Source organism: Citrus sinensis, chromosome 6 (genome assembly GCF_022201045.2).
Source record: "Citrus sinensis cultivar Valencia sweet orange chromosome 6, DVS_A1.0, whole genome shotgun sequence".
Classification (NCBI taxonomy): domain Eukaryota; kingdom Viridiplantae; phylum Streptophyta; class Magnoliopsida; order Sapindales; family Rutaceae; genus Citrus; species Citrus sinensis.
This window is the reverse complement of record NC_068561.1, coordinates 14,092,412-14,116,357: the sequence shown is the minus strand read 5'-3', so window position 1 is coordinate 14,116,357 and position 23,946 is coordinate 14,092,412. Positions and strand designations below refer to the sequence as shown.

General features: G+C 33.0%; 1 protein-coding gene across 1 annotated transcript; it reads right to left on the bottom strand.

Moving 5' to 3' along the window:
• Positions 1-18,571: 18,571 nt before the first annotated feature.
• LOC127903107 (uncharacterized) lies at positions 18,572-19,999 on the bottom strand. The gene is made up of 4 exons (XM_052443772.1): positions 19,877-19,999; positions 19,385-19,426; positions 18,762-18,977; positions 18,572-18,577 (listed from the first exon to the last, which is right to left on the bottom strand). The coding sequence occupies exons 1-4, from the start codon at positions 19,961-19,963 to the stop codon at positions 18,572-18,574; spliced, it is 351 nt and encodes a 116-aa protein (XP_052299732.1). The 5' UTR covers positions 19,964-19,999.
• Positions 20,000-23,946: the final 3,947 nt, after the last annotated feature.

Here is a 23,946-nt window from a genome sequence, read left to right as displayed (position 1 = left end):
GATATCACTTTTGAACTCAGGACGGTCGAAAACCTTAGGAGGAGCATAAAAGGAAAAATGACACTGTTCACATGTACGGTACTATTCACATATACGGTACTATCTACGTTATTGTTCACGACACTGTTCACATAGACGGATCGATGACATGGCATTGACCGATGATGTGGCATTGACTGATGAGGTGTCACGATCCTGTTGGACTAAAATTCTTATGCACTGTTGATTGATAACGTGGCAACATATCAGTGGACCAAAAATCTCGCGTACGGTACATGCATTACACAGGATTATTTTCAACTAAACCGCGTCACTGTTCACCCGGGTTAAACCGTGTTACTGTTCATCCGCGTGGTCAAACCGCGTACTATTCACGCGTACTGTTGACTGATGACGTGGCGAAATCCTGAGCATCCAAACTGTTTTTAATCCGATGGCCACAATTTACTCAATGTATCTATAAAAAAGGGGCCTCCCCCCACTAATTTGATATCTCTGAATCCATTTTTGGGATCCATTTTCTGTAATTCCTTCTCCATCTTGTATTTTCTTTGTATTTTAAGAAATTCTCATTTTGCCCCTAGTTCAATTATGAGTGGCTAATTTTCTTTCAAGTTTGGGTTGAAGGTGAAGTCTCAACATGTGTCATGGGCTTAATTTGGTAAATTTATTTTCTCTTCCCCTCTAATTTTTGTGGATGTTTTGACTTCTTGTCGACAAATAATAATAATCTTGTCTAGATACCACCTTGGTTACACCGGCTCTCTAGTATAAGGTTATTATTATTTGGCACGATAAGTCCTTAGCACCATATTGATTAGAGTGTGGTTCATGAGGTGTGGATTCCCCCCTCATGATTTAATTGGTATTAATAAGGAATATTTAGCCCATGATGCATGTTGATACGGATCCAGATACTCAAGTACGTCATTTCAATAGATTTCGCTTCAATTTATTCTCGCCATTGCAATTCCAATTTTAGAATTTATTATCACCATCTCAATTCCAATTTTAGGATAATTTAAATCACTTCCACCACAATTTCAACCACCCATTTACAAAATTAATTCTACATATAATTAAAATCTACCTTCTCGTGGGATCGACACTCGTCACCATTGGTCTATACTACAATAGATTCGTGCGCTTGCGAGTACATTAAAATTTGCACAACAACAGGATCAAGTTTAAGGGGAGGTGTTGGATTATAAACTTGATTCAAGATGAATAAATTCAAGCCCAACTCATGGAAGATTCCATGAGTAGGTATGGTTGGTGAAGTTTGAATTATTTGTGTTAGTTGTGGTAGGTGTGGTTTGTGAAGTAGGTGAGTGGTAGGTTTTAATGAATGGTGAGGATTTATAAAGTAGTTGAATAAATGAATAGTTGTGATTAGTTTGTATCATGTATAAATACCCCCTCTCCCCTTTGGTTTAAGCATCAAGTGAAGTAATAAAATCTCTAAGTTGTAGAGAGTGAAAAATAAGAGTTGTAATTGGTGAGAAGTGTTGTTGAATAAATAAAATAGTGTTTGTTTTGAGTGTTTTATTTGTTAATTCTCCAACACGCACAACAAATTAAGGAAGGTCTAATATGGTATAAAAGCCAAGCAATTTTTATTGTGGATAAAAATTGCGGATATGGGTGGATAAGATTTGTTAAATTCCATAATAAATTTCAATAACTATTTCTTTTGTCCAAGAAGGAAGAAATTGCAAAAGCCTTTGAAAAAAAAAAAAAGCTGCCCCAAATAAGGTTAATAAGGTAATGCATGAACGCTAATTATCAAGTGGGACTAAATAATGCGCAAATGGTAAATTATGTCGCGGGAAATAGCCTTTAGTGGAATGTAATTTTGGCCAAGATATTTTTGGATGTTTTGTATTTAATATTTAAATCAGGTATAGATTTTTTAAAATTAATTATAGTTAGAATTTTGATAATATGAATGATATCCGAGCCTTTATGTTTTGTAAATTATACTACAGATGCAAAATAGGTGAGAATGAGATTTTACCAGTAGCCTAAATTTAGAGAGAAAAAGTACAATAATATAAATTAAAATCTCAATTGAATACTAATATTAATATAAAGATAACACAAAATCTTTTAACGTTGAGGAGAAAAATCTTAATTAATTCTTTGTCATTATCTATTTACACTGCAAAGAAAAATCTTTGACAATTTATATATTTAAAAATAAATAAATTACGTACAAGAGGATACTTGGACCAGAGCGGTGAATGCAGCCGTTGTTTTCTCCGCCACCTTTCATTGCCAAATGTGCTTAATGTTGCATGCAGTAAATATATTTATTCTCTCGGCTTTCCGCTCCTTCACTCACTCGCTCTCTCTCTCTCTCTCTCATCTCTTCGTCACTCTCTCCTGTTCTTTCTCAATTTCTAATGCTACCAATGATAGACAATTTAAAAGACTTCAACATGGCGGCCTCATCGGTGCCGCCAGTGGTTTCTCAACAAAATATGGATACGGTAATTAATTTAGCTTATAATGTCCTTACTGCTATATTTTGATCCCATAAGATACTCAAAAAATTTGATGGCTTGAGGCACAGATCTGATATTATTTTGCTTAATTAACATTTTATAGTTCAACAAATGTACAGTTTGTAAAAGGTTGGGAACTAACCTAATGAGATCATCATTTAGTGGAGAAAAGATTTAAAATTAGGGTTTATTAAGAAAAAATTCTAAAATTATTTATGTGGTTGTTGTTCATTAAGTATCTTCATAGTCATAGTGATTTTCTGTTTCTCATTTTCAAATATTTTCTAACTTAAACCCTTTTGTAACTTATTGAACGCTATAATATCTCTTGATGCAAATCTCCTTATTTTCGATTCACCTTCAGGCAATTAGTTTACTATTGTGGACTTATTTAGCTTCACATGTATACTAATTGAAGTATAATTGTCAATTGCAGCCTCGTCCATCAAGTGTAGCAAGAGATGGAACTCACGATGCGGTATGTTGTTGTTGTCTCAGCAATTATTCCTAATTTTTAATAGTCAAGAAAATATTTTGAGTTCTATATACGATGTTTTTATAATTAAAATTTTCAAGAATATAGTAATTACACTAAGAAAAACAATTGTAGTTTCAAATTTCGTTAGAAGACTAGGATCTCAAGTGCCTTTTCGATTGGGGGTTTCGGGTAGAGCTAGCATTACTCGTATTCTTTCAAAAACTGTTCTGCAACAGTAACCTTTTAGAGAAATATATTATCAACAGAAAAGAACCAAAGAAAAGTAGAGCACAAGAGAGTGTTGCCAAAGAACAAACGACTAAGGAATAAAAATATTTTTTTTCACTTTTATTCTCACCTTGATTACTCAGTTATTTCAGTGCTTACGTATTTTCTTTGCATTTTGCAGAAGAACAAAATAAAGGAAGGTTACAGCTCAGCTAAACCTATTGAGCTTCTGATCATCAACGTTGTGCCTTTGACAGTGGTGCCTGCCCTTGGTTATCAAAAGCCCAAAAGGCGGAAAAGGGGTAGAGATCCTCTCATGGACAGCAGGAAAGTTGGATCACCTAATGGCTGGATGTATGAGCAGAGGGAAAGAGCCAATGTCAAATACGTTGACCAGGTTGTTTTAACATTCGATTTCCTTTCATCAAATTATTTTAACATTTATCGTTTAGAAGCATATGGACATGATGGTATAAATACACACACACACACACACACACACATATATATATATATATATATATATATATAATTTTCTTTTTAAAATTTTAAAGTTAAAAAAAATCTGAGAAAGTTTTAAAATCCTATGGTTTTATAGTGTTAATTTCATAATACTTTAAAATTGTGCGATTTTAAAGATTTTTCGTATTTTCTCGTATTTTAAAATTCTTGATTAGAAAACTACCAGATATATATGTATGTATGTACATATATACGCACATATATAGGTGCAAGTACTCTGACTGACTATAAATGTTTCACAGGTGCAGTTTTATTATGAACCGGGGACAAACAAGCAATTTAGGTCAATTAAATAAATTGACAAGCAATTCGAATTAAAGGAGAAAAAAAATTAAATCAATTACTCCTCAAGCACGACAAGAAAATGATCGGCAGAAGCTTGCTCATGTGAGTGAACCTGCAAAATCAAATCTCTATTTTGGCTTCTACTTAATTTGTTGTTTAATTATTTTTTTTATTATGCCCGTATGCATGATTCTAGGAGTATCATACCTAAGAAGAGGAGTATTGCCAACAAGCGAAGAATACATTACTAGAAAAAAGGCCTTTATGACGGTTATTACCCGTCATCTACCCTATGGCATGACAGTTGAGCGCCCGTCATTGATTCTGGTGTCAAGAAAAAACGATGACAATTTTTGTCATGTTATGTATGACATATTATCTATCATGATTCTATCATTGTTACTTTGATTGAAAATTTTAACGCATGATTAATATCTATCATAAACACTTCCCATTCATGATTGTTATTTGTCATATAAACATGACATATTTAATTGGAATAATAAAATTATTTAATTATATTAATTAGATCTGGTGGGAATAACTAGAATATCTTTAAAATATATTTTGGCAGTAAATAAAATAAATTTTAATTATTTGGCGGGATTTATTTAAACTGGCGCATATATATATATATACACACACACACACACACACAATACATACGAATACAATACATCTATTATTATCACCATTGCTTCCACTGTAGGGTCCACACTCTCACTCTTATCTCTAAAGAGAATACATATATATATATATATATAGTGCTTTTCTAATCCAGGATCCTGCATCATAGTAATAATTCGGGAGAGTGCTTGTGGCCGTTGGATTTGATCCAACCGTCACTTTATATTTTCTTTATACAGCACTGCTTCCCGACATATGGACCCACACTGGAGAGTTTCTATAATTTTTGAAAACCGAAAAAATAAAAGAGGAAGCGCAATAGTCACAATTCTAGAGAGAGAAAACTAAAAAAAACTTTTACACAGCACCATTTAAGCAATTTGCAGATTGAAATAAAACAATTCCAAATTGAACAAATTAAATTTAGTTTGGCAAATGCAACGACTGTTCGTTATCAAATTGAATCACTCATTGCAGCGTCGCCATTAAGTTTTTTTTTTTTTCAAGTGAGTTGCATGCTGATTCATATTCATCCTCTTTAATTATTTATTTTAGCTCCCTAAATTTGTGTTTTTTCTTCTTTTTCTCCCCTTATTTCAATTGTACTAAAATGAATGCTCAAAATGTGGTTGGCCAGTCAAACTGTGAGGATAGTCTCTATGTACCAGAAGTAGCGCTCGACCGTAAGCCACATAAACGTCAAGAATTTGACACTTTAGATGATGCTTATGAATTTTACAACAAATACGCTAAAGAGGGTGGTTTTAGTATCCGAATTAATTCGAGTACGATATGCAAAGAGAGTAATGACATAATAAGGAAAGAATATGTGTGCTTTAAAGAAGGACAAGCAAGACAATGCCAAGTTGTTAATCGTAAGAGGCGATGCGGTATAATACGAGGTGGTTGTAGTGCAAAATTAGTAGTGGTTAAATCTGAATTCGGTAAATATATGGTTTGTATATTTGTTGAAGAGCATAATCACGCATTATCTTCACCTCAAAGGTGTTAACATGAATTTGTTAATAATATTGATTTTGATGATAACAAACATTAAATGGTTTTTGATAAAAATTTTGGAGCTATTCCTTAATAAACGAAAGCCTTAATAATCATTCCATTCATATTCATAAAAGATGGACTTTCAAATTAGAAAAAGTTTCTTTGCAAAATTTGGTTTAAAATGTGATTCTGGAAATAAACGGTGAACCGTTTTCTTTTAAACGGTTAACCGATTAATACCAGAGAGTAACATATTGCCTAAGCTCTAACTGTTTACGAAAAACGGAAAACACAAAGATGGGAAGGCTACTGGAATTTACCGGTGAACCGTTTATTGAAACGGTTAACCGATAACATCCAGAATTGAAGGTTGTACTCCTCTGGTACTGTTTAACAAAACCGGATAAGGCTAAATTGTTTTACAGGTTACTGGAAACAAACGGCGAACCATTTATTACAAACGGTTAACCGATAATATCCAGAGAAGTCACTTCATGCAAATCCTTAACCGTTTAATGTAAACGGATAACTGATGTTCATCTTGCAGGTTTCTGGAATTTAACGGCGAAAGGGTAATCATAAAACGGCAAGCTGTTTATTTGAAATTTGGCCCAACGGTAACTTTTGACCAGCCTAAACGGTTAACCGTTAATGGTTAACGGCGAACCGTTTTCGGGCCGACAGTTTGTAACGGCTAGTTTTTCAGCTCCAAATATAAATAAGCTCATTCAAATTCAAAGAAGATTGATCACAATACGACTATTGAGCTTATATTCGAGAATACAATCTTCATAGAGCTTTGAACACATTCTTGCTTCATCTATTCACATATTAGGCATCATTATGTAATCTTATATATTGTGAGAGGCAAAACAAATTTGAAATCTTTTGTTTTGAGTGATTGTAAGTGTTGGGATACACTTGGGTTAAAGAGATTGGGATAATCTCTTGTTGTAAAGGTTATTAACACCTTGGAAGTCAAGTGTAAGCATTTGAAGCAAACAATTCAAAGCTTAATGTAAATTCTAAAGTCGAAGCTTCAATTCATAACGATGGTTTTGAATTTAAAACTTCTTTTGTTCTTACAAATGACATACACCATGCTGTCATTTTAGGAACCCCTTTTATAAATCTCATCACACCTTATACTGTCAATTATGATAGTATATCTTTTAAAGCAAAAGACAAAAAGTTTGTTTTCCCATTTATTGAAAAGCCAAAAACAAGAAATTTAAATATTGTTAAAGCATGTTTTGTTTATCAGAATCAAATCAACAATCTTCTCCGATCAAGACAAAGTGATTTAATGTTTTTACAAAAGGATTTAAGTTTAAAAAGAATTGAAAGCCAATTACAAAATGAGTTCATCCAAAAGAAAATCTCTGATTTTAAAGATCTAATTGAGAAAGAGATTTGTGCCGATCTTCCTTCAGCCTTTTGGAATAGGAAACAACATTTGGTAGATTTGCCTTACGAGAATTCTTTTGATGAAAGACAGATACCTACTAAAGCTCGTCCAATCCAAATGAATATGGATTTGGAACAACATTGTAGAACTAAAATAACAGACTTGGAGTCTAAGGGACTCATTGTAAAATCTAAATCCCCATGGTCTTGTGCCGCTTTCTATGTAAACAAAAATTCTGAAATTGAAAGAGGAGTACCAAGACTAGTCATAAATTATAAACCCCTTAATAAAGCGTTAAAATGGATTAGGTACCCAATACCTAACAAAAACGATTTGCTTCAAAAACTGCATTCTGCTTTCATATTTTTCAAATTTGACACAAAATCAGGTTTTTGGCAAATTCAAATTCATCCAAAAGACCGTTATAAAACCGCTTTTACTGTTCCTTTTGGACAGTATGAGTGGACTGTCATGCCATTTGGGTTGAAAAATGCGCCTTCAGAATTTCAAAGAATTATGAATGACATTTATAACTCTTATTCTGATTTTTGCATTGTTTATATCGATGATGTTTTGATTTTTTCTCAAACTATCGACCAACATTTTAAACATCTAAAGACCTTTTACCTTGCTACTAGAAAAGCTGGTTTAGCAATCTCTAAGTCTAAAGTCTCTTTGTTTTATACAAAGATCAGGTTCCTAGGTCACCATATTTTGCAAAGGAACCATTACCCCTATTGAGCGTTCTCTTGCCTTTGCAGACAAGTTTCCTGATAAAATCCTTAATAAAACTCAATTGCAAAGATTTCTAGAAAATCTAAATTATGTTCTTGATTTCTGTCCAAATATCAATAGGATGTCCAAACCTTTGCATGATAGGTTAAAAAAGAATCTTGTTGCCTAGACCGATGAGCATACTAAAGTAGTTAGACTTATAAAGAATTCTGTAAAAAGCATCCCATGTTTATTTCTTGCAAATCCTGCATTACCTAAAATTGTTGAAATTGATGCATCAGATTTAGGTTATGGAGGAATATTAAAGCAAAAAGATAATGATAAGGAACAGATAGTTCAATATGTTTCTGCACATTGGAATGAATGCCAAAAGAATTATTCAACCATCAAAAAAGAAATCCTTTCCATTATTTTATGCATTTCAAAATTCCAACATGATTTGTTAAATCAAAAATTTCTACTTAGAATCGATTGCAAAGCTGCAAAACATGTTTTAGAAAAAGATGTTCAAAACATTGCATCAAAACAAATTTTTGCACGATGGCAAGCCATTTTAAGTGTTTTTTATTTTGATATTGAGTTTATTAAAGGAGATACAAATTTTATTCATGATTTTCTAACTAGAGAATTTTTGCAAAGCAGATAATGCCGCCGAAGAAAAAAGACAAAGGTAAAGTTGTTCTCAAAGATACCGAACCTACTAAAACTTCCAAAGAACCCCAATCTACTCCCTCTAAAGAAAAATGACTTTCTTCAGCCATACCCATTAAATTCTGGATTGAAATGGTTGAAGAAAATCAAGGAACCCAGTACAAATCCATCTCCTCTGAACAACAAGTCAAAGAGTGGATGGAATCTATTACAAAGTCCCCTGAGCTTATGCTTGCCTTACAAGGCATCTCAAAATCTAAAGCCCTTTCTCAGATCCCTGAGGAAGAAAACCCAATTTCTAAAGAAATTACAAAGTCTTCTTCCCAAAGCCAAACTGTTGTTCTTTCTGGTCAAAGTTCATCTTCTCAGATTGTTCTTTCCCAGCCTACACCTTCAAAGAAAACTTTCGATTGGTATGATAAAACCCATTTTCAAAATGTTTTAACTATGGAAGATGGATTTTACCACACTGATCCTTTCCAAGCAATCTCAAAGTTTTTTCCTAAAGGCTGGTTTTTCAAACCATGGGACTTAACAAAACACCAGCCTTATTATCAAAGCATTTTAGAAGCCACTGAGTCTGTAAAATTTAAACATTTCTTTCTCAGTGAAACCCATTCAGAACCGGCCTACTCCACAGCCACTATTTTAAAAGTCTTAAGCCCAAACCAGTGGGGTGACCAACTCCACAAATTCAAAACTTTCCCTCCAAGTTTTTCAAATGCGTTTACCACACTGCCTGGCCTATTCCTATTGGGACTACCAGCAAGCTTGGTTCAATACATTTTTCTTACAAAACCCAAAAAAGTCCCATTCATGGTTATTTTTCTTCAATTCAAAAATAACCTTCCAAAGTCTTCCAAATTGGTTCCAACAGTGGTGGAATTATTTTGGTCCAACACCACAGATCCTAACTCCAAATGCCACTCAATGTTTAAACCTTTTCAAAACCCATTATTCCCCATCAGATTCAGAGAAACGATTTTCTCCCTTCCTCTGTTTTTGTACCAATTTCTTCCTCCCATGGGTATGGATGTGGAATTTCAGATTGCATACTCATGAAAAACAACTCATCATACAAAGAACTTTCAAAGTCAAGTGGTGGTCAAAATTCGATGAACAAACCAAATTGACTGAATCCCTCATCCAAAATTAGCTTTGTTCAAAAGGCTTTCTACCACAAACCATTAAAGACTCCAAAACCCAACAAACCTTCCTAACCCAAAAAACCAAAGTCTTTTCTTTTTGTTTAAATCAGAATAAAAATCGTTATGCAGAAAAGTTTTATCCAATTCAAATTCCTTTTCAATGACATTAATGACATTTTCTGTAACAGCAAAAAACGTCGGTGATGTTGGAGGAGAAGATTCCTTCTCTTCCTGACTTTGTACATGTTAATTACTAGTGTAGATCGGATGAGGAACATTAGTGGTGTAATCAACTGATCGAATGGAGGTACTAGGTATATCTGAAGTAGAAAACCTAGGTTGACTCTTTGTATTTTGGAATGGGAGATTTATAACAGAGGGTATCTTTGTAAATTTCTTTTCTAATGAGGGAATGTTATAGCACGACTCTTTATCAGAAAATCTGGATGAGGTAGACCTTCTGAATGATAGTTTGACTTTACCATCGGAATACTGAGTCACATTTTGTAACTCTGTATTTGGCTCAAGTTGTTTCGGAACCACCGGTGGGGCGGCTCCTTCAAGAATCCATTCCTCTGGGAGATTGACATCTTTCCATTGGATTGGCTTCGGAATGACAGTGTTTGCTTTAGACAAATCAGTCTGCAAGAGGAGAGTTTCATCTCTTTTTGACTGGAATTTGTGTTGCGTACTGAATGCAGAGACCATAGCTTTGTATGAAATTTTAAAAATTAAAGCAACTGGGATAGACCCTTTGACCGTATTATAATTATGGGTTTTGATTTGTAAAATCATGCTTTTTAAAATATTTTTATCTTTAAGAGAAATTGTTATATTAGGATAACAATCAAAAGAAATTGGACCTTTACAGAGACTAGATTCGATGCTACTTAGCAATGAATCATCAAAAGAGATGAATCGCCCATCTCTTAAGATAACTAAAATAGAAGTGTCTAGACCTTCTTTTGTTAAAGGCTTTATTCCGACTTGGATAAGACCAATGTGAATGTATTTGAAATTCTTTTCTTTTAATTTCTTTAAAGACTTTTCTGAAAATAAATAAATTGTTTCAAAAGGCTCTGAAAGAGTTATGTCACGTCCTTCAGTTTTTATAATATAATCATGTTTTAAAATATCAAGCATTTTTGTTTTGTAAATCTTTTCTTTGGAAATTTTTGGAAGTTCCCAACAATCAATTGCTTTATCAAAGTTCTCAATAATGAATTCTTCTGAACTCACAACATGCTTTGAATCACTAGTCTTTCCGGAAGAAGAGCTAGAAAAGGACGATGTTCTACCGAGTAGAGGGTCCATGGTCAAGACCTTATGGTCTATTTTTGGTTTGGTCAGAATGGCTACATGTATGGATTTACAGCCCTCAGCGGAATCCTTATCCTAAAATGGGACTTACAACCAGTAAAAATTCACCACAAAAACAAAACTTCAAAATAAAACACAAGATTTTAAATCACGAAAACTCTAAACAATAAAACACTTAAACTGTTCACTGTAGCGGAGCTTTAAGTGCACAGTAATCTTTGGAAATTGGCACTGTAGCGGTGCTGTTGCTTTGTACAAAATACAGAATACAAAATAAAAAATACAAAATACAAAATACACCCCGGGTGAAGAGACATGTGCGCTCTCACTTGTGTCCAGGGGACCACCCGAATAAAAATATTTCTTTTTTTTTAAGTAAATAATCAAATAATTATTTACAATGCTTTACTGGAGAGAAAATTCCGAAACAGTCATTTTCATTATCGTCTCCAAGAGAAATGAATGGTTCTTCATTAAATGGCTCTTCATCATCTTCTTCGTCTTCAGAGGTGTCAGCTACTGAAGACTTTGATCTGGAGGTTAGGAGTTGTTCCATGACTTTGAAGTATTCATCTTCAGTTTTGGCACTAGCCAGGAGGGATTGGGCTTTGGATTTTTGAGTTAGGAAGGTTTGTTGGGTTTTGGAGTCTTTAATGGTTTGTGGTAGAAAGCCTTTTGAACAAAGCCAATTTTGGATGAGGGATTCAGTCAATTTGGTTTGTTCATCGAATTTTGACCACCACTTGACTTTGAAAGTTCTTTGTATGATGAGTTGTTTTTCATGAGTATGCAATCTAAAATTCCACATCCATACCCATGGGAGGAAGAAATTGGTACAAAAACAGAGGAAGGGAGAAAACTGTTTCTCTAAATCTGATGGGGAATAATGGGTTTTGAAAAGGTTTAAACAATGAGTGGCATTTGGAGTTAGGATCTGTGGTGTTGGACCAAAATAATTCCACCACTGTTGGAACCAATTTGGAAGACTTTGGATGGTTATTTTTGAATTGAAGAAAAATAACTATGAATGGGACTTTTTTGGGTTTTGTAAGAAAAATGTGTTGAACCAAGCTTGCTGGTAGTCCCAATAGGAATAGGCCAGGCAGTGTGGTAAACGCATTTGAAAACTTGGAGGGAAAGCCAATCTTTAATAGCGCTTTGGACCAGTAGTCCGCATCCTCGAGTGTCCAGTTGATATACCAAATCAATTTTGCTTTACCAAATATAGATTAGGTTCTTTAATCGCGGTTGGTCTGCTTTTATAAAATTTACCAAATCTTTATTAAATTCTTTAGCAAGCCTAGCAACAAACATTCATCTAAAAGGCTTGGGTGCATACACAGTACCAGATCCGGTTCCCAGAAATGGTGCTCTGAGGGAATGGAGGGAGAAGAGAAAATTTACAACTGAGGATCGAGATCCAGTCTCTTTGCCTCAGAGGAATGTATAACTTGTTTTCTTTCCAAGTTATATATATATATATATATATATATATATAACACTTTTCTTGGATATATATATATATAAAATTATTTCCTTCTGGTATCAGAGCCAAGGGGAGGAAAGTGTTTTATTGTTTAGAGTTTCGTGTTTAAAGATCTTGTGTTTTATTTTGAAGTTTTGTTTTGTGGTGAATTTTTACTGGTTGTAAGTCCCGTTTTAGGATAAGGATTCCGCTGAGGGCTGTAAATCCATACCTGTAGCCATATTGACCAAACCAAAAATTGACCATAAGGTCTTGACCATGGATCCTCCGATCTGTAGAACATCGTCCTTTTCTAGCTCTTCTTCCGGGAAGACTAGTGAGTCAAAGCATGTTGTGAGTTCAGAAGAATTCGTTATTGAGAACTTTGACAAAGCAATTGATTGTTGGGAACTTCCAAAAATTTCCAAAGAAAAGATTTACAAAACAAAAATGCTTGATCTTTTAAAGCATGATTATATTATAAAAACTGAAGAACGTGATATAACTTTTTCAGAACCTTTTGAAACAATTTATTTGTTTTCAGAAAAATCTTTAAAGAAATTAAAAGAAAAGAATTTCAAATATATTCACATTGGTTTAATCCAAGTAGGAATAAAACCTTTGACCAAAGAAGGCTTGGATACCTCTATCCTTGCTGTCCTTAGAGATGGGCGATTCATCTCTTTTGATGATTCTTTACTAAGTAGTATCGAATCTAGTTTATGTAAAGGTCCCATATCTTTTGATTGTTATCCAAATATAACAATTTCTCTTAAAGACAAAAATATTTTAAAGAGCATGATTTTACAAATCAAAACCCATAATTATCATATGATTAAGGGATCCATCCCAGTTGCATTAATTTTTAAAATTTCTTACAAAACCGTGATTTCTGCATTTAGCACACAGCATAAATACCAGTCAAAAAGAGATGAGACCCTTCTCTTGCAGACTGATTTGTCCAAAGCCAACACGGTCATTCCTAAACCAATCCAATGGAAGGATGTCAATCTTCCAGAGGAATGGATCCTTGAAGGAGCCGCTCCACCAGCAATTCCGAAACAACTTGAGCCCAATACAGAGTTGCAAAATGTGACTCAGTATTCCGATGGTAAAGTCAAACTGTCATTCAGAAGATCTAACTCATCCAGATTTTCTGATAAAGTATCGTGCTCAAGCATTCCTTCATTAGAAAGGAAATTTACAAAAATACCCTCTGTTATAAATCTCCCTTTTCAGTCGATAAAAAGTCAACCTAGGTTTTCTACTTCAGATATACCTAGTACCTCCATTCGATCAGTTGATTACACCACTAGTGTTCCTCATCCGATCTACACTAGTAATCAACATATACAGAGTCAGGAAGAGAAGGAACCTTCTCCTCCAACATCTCCTACGTTTTCTGCTGTTACAGAAAATGTTATTAATGTCATTGAAAAAGAATTTGAATTAGATAAAACTTCTCTGCATAATGATTTTTATTCTGATTTAAACAAAGAAAAAAGACTTTGGTTTTTCAAACATTTTTTAAACCAAAGAAATGAAATCCAACAAACTTATTATGAATTTGTGAATCTTCATAAAGTTCATATATTGTTTTTTGATTGGTTCGAAATATATTCTTCTGATAACAACGTCTCTTATCCTTTTAAAGAGTCAAACCCTATTACTATTAGGAAGAAAGTTTCTGAATGGAAACTTCTTGATAGTGATAGAACTATAGAATCTGAACACCCACCTCTTCGGAGTGTAACCGTTGATCACGGTGAACCTCCTGTCCAAATTCGAGCTTCACCTTACAAAATTCCAAAACCAAATGATTCTGAGGCGAATTTAAGTAGTATTATCCAACAAAATAATTTCTGTAATACTAACTTAAATACAATCGGAAAGCAGTTGACTAGGATAGAAAACCAAATCCAGAAGTCAACCATTACTGTTCCATCAATTTCTCCTATTCCAACAAAATCGAATTCTGACAAAAAGCTTAAGGAACATATTTTCAAACCCTTTCAGGTTTCGAAAACTAGCCAAAAGCTTGTTCAAGAGTCAAAATCAGATTTTGCTAAAGCCATTAGAGAACAATTAGATAGGATAGAAGCTGCTTCTTCCTCATCTAGCAAAGTTCAGATAGCCCCTGATACTCCTCAATCTAGCAAGATTGGAGTATTAGAGAAAGATGACCAAACTTCTATAGCCTCTTCGGATATAGAAGCCTTCCAAGAGGAACCCACTCCTAAAGCAAACAAAATTCATTGGGAATTAGCCCTTCCCACTGTCAAGACTCCACCAGATCTAGCGATAGATAATAGACCAAGTGCATTAAATCAATCCCGATATAATGCATCTTCAGTCTATGAGTGGAATATTGACGGTATGTCCGAATACAATATCCTAGGATTGTTGCAACAGATGACAATGGCAGCCAATGCCTATAAAACCCAAGCAGGAACTTCTGATCGTGCTATAGCAGAAATCTTAATTGCCGGTTTTACTGGTCAACTAAAAGGTTGGTGGGATCATCTTCTCACTAATCAGCAACAATTAGACATTCTAAATTCCATTCAAGTCGATGAAAATGGAGTCCCTATTCTTGATGAGTTCAACAATCCAATTCAGGATGCTGTTGCTACTCTAATTTTAACCATTTCCCTCCATTTCATTGGTGACCCTTCACACCTTCGTGATAAAAACACTGAGTTACTACATAATTTAAGATGTAGGAAACTTAGTGAATTTCAGAGCTACAAAACCTCTTTTTTCACCAGACTATTTTTAAGGGATGATGCAAATCATATAACCTGGAAAGAAAAATTTCTTGCTGGATTACCTACCCTTCTAGGTGAAAAGGTAAGAAATTCCATCAAAGCCCTTTATGATAATCGTATTCCTTATGACGAGCTTACCTATGGTGAACTTGTCAGTTTCGTCAATAAAGAAGGTTTAAAGATCTGCCAAGATTTGAAATTACAAAAACGACTTAAGTGGGAGCTTAAGAAGTCTAAACAAGAATTAGGCGGTTTCTGCAAACAATTCAATTATGACCCCTTTAAAACTTCTTATTCCAAAGATTGTAATGGCGAGTGTTCCACTAAACCCCGCAGGAAACATTACAAGTTAAAAAATTCTAGGAAACCCTTTCGTAATTTTAGAGAACTTCCTTATAAGAAACCTTCGAGGCCTTATAAGAAACCCAAATTCTCTAAAAGAAAAGAGTTTAGAGCCAAACCAAAGACCCCTTTCAATTACAAAGAAGTTATATGTCATAAATGTGGCATGAAAGGTCATACTGCAAATTATTGCAGGATGAACAAAAAGCTTCATGAACTTGACCTCGATGAAGAGATCCTTTCCAAATTAGCCGCCCTTCTTGTCGAATCTTCTGATTCCGAATCTTCCATGTCGGGAGATAGTGATCCGTATCAAGTTGATGAGCTTTTTGACTCAGATGACTCTGTATCTAGCAGTAGTGAATCTGAATCTGATTCATATTTAAAGAAAATCAATGTTTTGACTAAAGACCAAGAAACTTTTCTTGAACTTGTAAAGCATATTTCTTATCCAAATCTTCAAAAAGAATATCTTGATAAACTTTTGAAAACTTTGGATTTTAATAAAGCCGAGACTTCTAAAGTCCCAATTGTTAAAAAGAATTCTTATGATCTTACTCAAATTTTGGATAAAAAGAAAACAAAGAAGATGGTTCCTAATATCCAAGATCTTCAGAAAGAGATAAAAGAAATCAAATGTGAAATCAGAGATTTAAAAGAAAAACAAAAAAGGGATTCTGATACTATCCAACTTCTTTTTCAAAAACAATTGCAGGATAATTCAGACAATGAATCTAATCCTGATGATGGTGATGACATTAAAGTAGAAAACATTAAGTCAGTACCCAATGATTTTCTATTTGTTTTAAAGCAAATCACCACAAGAAAGTATTTGGTTAAAGTCACTTTAATCTTTTCTGATGATTTTGCAATGGACGCCATTGCCCTTTTTGATACTGGCGCCGATTTAAATTGCATTAGAGAGGATATTGTCCCCAAAAGATTTCATGAAAAAACAAGAGAAAGACTTTCTGCCGCTAATAATTCAAAACTGAATGTCAGTTCAAAGGTTGAAGCCTCAATCCATAATAATGGTTTTGATTTTAAAACGTCTTTTGTCCTCACAAATGATATTCATCATGCCATCATTTTGGGAACTCTTTTTATAAATCTTATAACTCCTTATACTGTCAATTATGATAGTATATCCTTCAAAGCAAAAAATGAAAAACTTGTTTTCCCATTTATAGAAAAACCAAAGACTAGAAATCTAAACATTGTAAAAGCTTGTTCTGTTTACCAAAATAAAATTAATGCCATTCTTAAATCCAAGCAAGATGATTTATTTTGTTTACAAACAGATTTGAATTTCCAAAGAATTAGAAGTCAATTACAAAATGATTTTATACAAAGAAAAATCTCCGATTTCAAAAGCCTTATTGAAAAAGATATATGTGCCGATTTACCATCTGCTTTTTGGAATAGAAAACAACTTTGAGAACTGCTTTACCTTTATCTTTCTTCTTTGGCGGCATTATCTGTTTTGAAGAAATTCTCTGGTTAAAAAATCAGGAACAGAATCCTCTGTTGCAGACTCCTCTGAAGATGATGATGATGATGACGAAGAGCCATTTATTTCCCTCGGAGACGAAAACGATGATGATTGTTTCGGCATTTTCTCTCCAGTAAAGCATTGTAAATAATTATTTGATTATTTACTTAAAAAAAAAAAAAGAGTTTTCCGGGTGGTCCCCTGGACACAAGTGAGAGCGCACATGTCTCTTCACCCGTATTGTATGTCAGTCTGTATTTCAGTATTTGTACAAAGCATCTACTATTCAAAGATACGATCCAATTGTTACTGTGCACTTAAAATCCCGCTACAGTGAACAGTGCAGAGTTCCAGATGTTACTGTGCACTTAAAGTCCCGCTACAGTGAACAGTTTAAAGATTTTGTATATAAACCGAGAGGAAGACTTAGACTCCTCAGGTTTTTCATTTTTCATTTTCAGAGCTTCTCTCTCTACTTCTCTTCCTTCTCTCTAAAACTCTCTCTCTCTCTCTCTGGGAATAGGAATCTGGAATCCGAAGACAAAAAGGAATTTCTCCTGTCTTCAGATTAATTTCCCATAATTTCCCTTTCTTCTCTACAAAGAAAAGCAAATAATGTAAGCATCCCATTTTTATTTAAAGCCATTTCAATTCCATGTACTTTAAATTTCTGCAATTTACTTTTCTGCAATTTAATTTTATGCACATTTATATATATATATATATATATATATATATATATATATATATATATATATATATGCGCCAGTTTCAATAAATCCCGCCAAATAATAAAATTTATTTTATTTACCGCCAAAATATATTTTAAAGATATTCCAGTTATTCCCACCAAATCTAATTAATATAATTAAATAATTTTATTATTCCAATTAAATATGTCATGTTTATATGACAGATAACAATCATGAATGAGAAGCGTTTATGATAGATATTAATCATGCGTGAAAATTTTTCATCAAAGTAACAATGATAGAATCGTGATAGATAATATGTCATACATAACATGACATATAAAAATTGTCATCGTTTTTTCTTGACACCGGAATCAATGACGGTCGCTCAACTGTCATGCCATAGGGTAGATGATGGGTAATAACCGTCATAAAGGCCTTTTTTTAAGTAGTGTCTTCTTCGCTTGTTGGCAATACTCCTCTTCTTAGGTATGTTGCTCCTAGAATCCTGCATATGGGCATAATAAAAAAAATTAAACAACAAATTAAGTAGAAGCCAAAATAGAGATTTGATTTTGCAGGTTCACTCACATGAGCAAGTTTCTGCCGATCATTTGCTTGTCGTGCTTGAGGAGTAATTGATTGAATTTTTTTCTCCTTTAATTCGAATTGCTTGTCAATTTCTTTAATTGACCTAAATTGCTTGTTTGTCCCCGGTTCATAATAAAACTGCACCTGTGAAACATATATAGTCAGCCAGAGTACTTGCACCTACATATGTGCGTACATATGCGTACATATATATATATATATATATATGGTAGTTTTTTTATCAAGAATTTTAAAATATGAGAAAATCCGAAAAATCTTTAAAACTGCACAATTTTAAAATATTATGAAATTAACACTATAAAACCACAGGATTTAAAACTTTCTCAAATTTTTTCTAACTTTAAAATCCTAAATTGAAAATTTTATATATATATATATATATATGTATGTATGTATGTATTTATACCATCATGTCCATATGCTTCTAAACGATAAATGTTAAAATAATTTGATGAAAGGACATCCAATGTTAAAACAACCTGGTCAACGTATTTGACATTGGCTCTTTCCCTCTGCTCATACATCCAGCCATTAGGTGATCCAACTTTCCTGCTGTCCGTGAGAGGATCTCTACCCCTTTTCCGCCTTTTGGGCTTTTGATAACCAAGGGCAGGCACCACTGTCAAAGGCACAACGTTGATGATCAGAAGCTCAATAGGTTTAGCTGAGCTGTAACCTTCCTTTATTTTGTTCTTCTGCAAAATGCAAAGAAAATACGTAAGCACTGAAATAACTGAGTAATCAAGGTGAGAATAAAAGTGAAAAAAATATTTTTATTCCTTAGTCGTTTGTTCTTTGGCAACACTCTCTTGTGCTCTACTTTTCTTTGGTTCGTTTCTGTTGATAATATATTTCTCTAAAAGGTTACTGTTGCGAACAGTTTTTGAAAGAATATGAGTAATGCTAGCTCTACCCGAAACCGCCAATCGAAAAGAAACTTGAGATCCTAGTCTTCTAACGAAATTTGAAACTACAATTGTTTTTCTTAGTGTAATTACTATATTCTTGAAAATTTTAATTATAAAAACATCGTTTATAGAACTCAAAATATTTTCTTGACTATTAAAAATTAGGAATAATTGCTGAGACAACAACAACATACCGCATCGTGAGTTCCATCTCTTGCTACACTTGATGGACGAGGCTGCAATTGACAATTATACTTCAATTAGTATACATGTGAAGCTAAATAAGTGCACAATAGTAAACTAATTGCCTGAAGGTGAATCGAAAATAAGGAGATTTGCATCAAGAGATATTATAGCGTTCAATAAGTTACAAAAGGGTTTAAGTTAGAAAATATTTGAAAATGAGAAACAGATAATCACTATGACTATGAAGATACTTAATGAACAATAACCACATAAATAATTTTAGAATTTTTTCTCAATAAACCCTAATTTTAAATCTTTTCTCCACTAAATGATGATATCATTAGGTTGGTTCCCAAGCTTTTACAAACTGTACATTTGTTGAACTATAAAATGTTAATTAAGCAAAATAATATCAGATCTGTGCCTCAAGCCATCAAATTTTTGATGATCTTATGGGATCAAAATATAGCAGTAAGGACATTATAAGCTAAATTAATTACCGTATCCATATTTTGTTGAGAAACCACTGGCGGCACCGATGAGGCCGCCATGTTGAAGTCTTTTAAATTGTCTATCATTGGTAGCATTAGAAATTGAGAAAGAACAGGAGAGAGTGACGAAGAGATGAGAGAGAGAGAGAGAGAGAGAGAGAGAGCGAGTGAGTGAAGGAGCGGAAAGCCGAGAGAATAAATATATTTACTGCATGCAACATTAAGCACATTTGGCAATGAAAGGTGGCGGAGAAAACAACGGCTGCGTTCACCGCTCTGGTCCAAGTATCCTCTTGTAAGTAATTTTATTTATTTTTAAATATATAAATTGTCAAAGATTTTTCTTTGCAGTGTAAATAGATAATGACAAAGAATTAATTAAGAATTTTCTCCTCAACGTTAAAAGATTTCGTGTTATCTTTATATTAATATTAGTATTCAATTGAGATTTTAATTTATATTATTGTACTTTTTCTCTCTGAATTTAGACTACTGGTAAAATCTCCTTCTCACCTATTTTGTATCTGTAGTATAATTTACAAAACATAAAGGATTAATATATATTTTTTCAACATCGGATATCATTCATATTATCAAAATTCTAACTATAATTAATTAAAAAAATCTATACCTGATTTAAATATTAAATACAAAACATCCAAAAATATCTTGGCCAAAATTACATTCCACTATAGGCTATTTCCCGCGACATAATTTACCATTTGCGCATTATTTAGTCCCACTTGATAATTAGCGTTCACGCATTACCTTATTAACCTTATTTGGGGCAGCTTTTTTTTTTTAAAAGACTTTTGCAATTTCTTCCTTTTTGGACAAAAGAAATAGTTATTGAAATTTATTATTGAATTTAACAAATCTTATCCACCCATATCCACAATAAAAATTGCTTGGCTTTTATACCATATTAGACCTTCCTTAATTTGTTGTGCGGTCCTTCCCTTCTATAGCAAAATAATTATGTGTGCGTGTATACATATATATACATATATATAAGGATATTTAGGCAAAAACAATTATTCCTTTGTTTCTTTAAGATTTCTAATACTGTAAAACCTTAATAAATAAATGTAAAAATTAATAATAAATGAAATATAAAATTCAAAAAATTAGGGAGTTTTTTCTTCTTACAACATCGATTATCTGAATTTAGCTCTTTACAAAATATACATCTAAAGTTGTTTTTTCTTGACTCATCTTTATCCCACAAAATGCTCTCCTTATCTCATCAGTCAATATGGATCCTTTTAGTCCTTTTAAGTGAGAAGCCGTGAATGAGAAAGATATGAAAACTCTTAGACTGAAAATTAAAATATAGTTGAATGAAAATTGAGAATATTTTTGTGTTCGTAGTTTTTTAATATCAAAGGCTTACTCAGTAGTGATATATATGTACTAGAAATTCTTTAATAAAGTACGGAGCCTCACCAGATAAGGACACGTATGTGCACTTGATTACACAAAGTGAATAAACAGTAGATACCATATAATTACAAGGTTCCTAACTAAGCTATGCTATTATGGATAGTAGCTGATGGAGCACATACGATTGATTTGGAGAAGCATGAATTTTACTCTTTTATTAGTATGGACATTCATCAACAAAACTCCTCTTAAGACAAAAAAAAATTTCTCTCTAAATTAATAAATATTCTTTTATCAATAAATTAGCAAATTATTCATTTATTGATGAATGAAAATTTTCGCTAAAATTATAATTTTTTCTTAATCCCAACAATATTATTTTATAGTAACAAAATTCATTTTAAAACATATAGCTTTAAAAACATACATATATACATACACTTTTTTTTAATTTTTAAAGTTACAACTTTTTGTTAACTCAACTCCTTCTCTGCATGCCTATGTACAATATATTAATAATATTCTAACAAGGGATCTCATACATTTTTAAAGTAGGAAATCCCTTAAAAGATAAGAAAAATATAAACTTCAATATACGATAAAATAAAATATCATGTTTAACTATGGAATTCTAAAGGGATCAGAGTATTAGTGCTAATATGATCACACAATTGCACCCATCAGTTCTCCTCCACTCTTTAGGTTCAAATAAAGTTATGCACAATATTACATTTCCTATGGATTTTAATAAAAAAAAGGATACTAACAGACACATATACATGCAATTAATTAATGGAGTTATCAATCCCTCAACCCTTTGTGCAAGGGATTTTCTCATCTAATCTCTACAGTCTTACAAGTTCTAATCTATGTCAAGATGTGTTTTATTGTTCAGCAACATGATTTGGTGATGAAGCTGCTGCTACGGCTTCTTTCATCTCTTCTTTTGGAGTCGATAGACACTTCTCGTTATCTTTTTCCATTAACTCCTCGGTTTCCATCATTTTACTTGCAAAGTATAAATCTAATAGAGAAGAAAAAAAATAACTAAATAGATTTATCATTAACAAAATATTGTATTAGCTGATTAAGAGGAGAAACATAGAAGCAGAAAGCAACCTAGCAAATTTGCTATCTCGTAGAAACTATAAAGGAGTTCATCATACTTCTTTAAATTTCCGTAGATTCATCAAAAATAGCTCCAGCAGAGTCACTTTTTCTACGAATAGATTTCATTATGGGTATAAAGTATACTAATCATTGAAGATGTTGGGTGATTATTTGATGAGATGATTTAACCATATTTCTTTTATAACGTGTACTATTTGATAAGATAACTCATCACAATGAGACAAAGTTGGCAAGCAAGATAACTACGGGCTCCATGCATAGCAACAAAGAATCACCAGAATCCAACATTAAAACCATTGAAACAAATTTAGCAATATACTCAGCCGTGACTAGAGGAATCCCACTATCAAGATTGAGTCATCATGATTAATTGAGTATTACTTACTAGCGGCTAGAATATCTCTAGCCAACTGTTATTATATATATTAGGAAAGCATTCTTTTAATAAGCCACAAATTTATCTCTGTAATGGCTTGTCAAAGTTGTATATATATGAGTCATATTCTTGTAATTCAAAATATAAGAAAGAATAATATATTCTTCTGTCCTTTCAATATTAATCTTTACTATTATGGTTGAGGAGGTTGATTAATGAGCTGGTTGAATATTGGGTTATTTTGAGAGTGCTTATTCTACAAATTTGCAAGTTGGAAATGTCAATAATATAGGGGAAACTCTGCCTAATTTATGCAAGACCCTTATTAATGATTTTATCTAGTCATGTCATGTGAAATTAGATAGACTGACACTTGGAGTTCAGGGGATTGTTTCAATATTTCATTTGCCACCTTGATAACTCAGTTTTCATGTATTCGTGGGTTTCTTCGTATTTTGCAGAAGACAAAAATGGAGGAAGCTAACTATTCTGCTAAATATAATGACCTTCAGATCATCAACACTGTGCCATTAACAGTGATACGTGCCTCCCTCTAATTATCAAAAGCCAAGAAGGGAAGAAAAATCTAGAATTCCTTTCACAGATGGCACAGAAATTGGATACCTGCTGGCTGGATGTATGAGATTGACCAGTTTGTTTCAACATCTGATATCTTTTCATCTAGCTATTTGTTTTCTGTAGCTTTCAAAATTAGGTCTGCTCTCATAACAAAGTCTGCTCTCATGTTGTTCATAATACTAGCATTTTGATCAGAATTAAAATATTTGTTTATATGTAGTTTTTATATATTTTGTGCTATGAGTGTGTAATATTAGTAGTTGACATTGATTCTTTCTCTTTGCTCATACATCTAGCCGTTTGGTAATCAAATTTAGTGTCATCTATCATATAAATATCTAATCTCTTTAAACTTCTTAGCTTTTAATTTGGAAGAGGTGCCACTATCAAATGAATGAGATAAGAATCACTTAAGAGATTTTTCTTAACCAAGGCTACTATGATATGTATAGATGGCATGAATCAATACCATTACTTGTATGATCACGTATGACAATGATCAACACCGTTCTGTGATGCACAAATAATAGTGACAAAAACTATTATGCATGCACATATGGCATAAATCATCACCATCATGTGATGCACAGATAGCAAAGATTAAGAAAGT

Excerpts from the sequence above, each read along its gene's own strand:
- LOC127903107 (XM_052443772.1), bottom strand. The coding sequence starts at position 19,963 with ATGCTACCAATGATAGACAATTTAAAAGACTTCAACATGGCGGCCTCA. Across the intron at positions 19,427-19,876 it reads CTCAACAAAATATGGATACG|CCTCGTCCATCAAGTGTAGC; the intron begins GTAATTAATTTA and ends TGTCAATTGCAG. Across the intron at positions 18,978-19,384 it reads GAGATGGAACTCACGATGCG|AAGAACAAAATAAAGGAAGG; the intron begins GTATGTTGTTGT and ends TGCATTTTGCAG.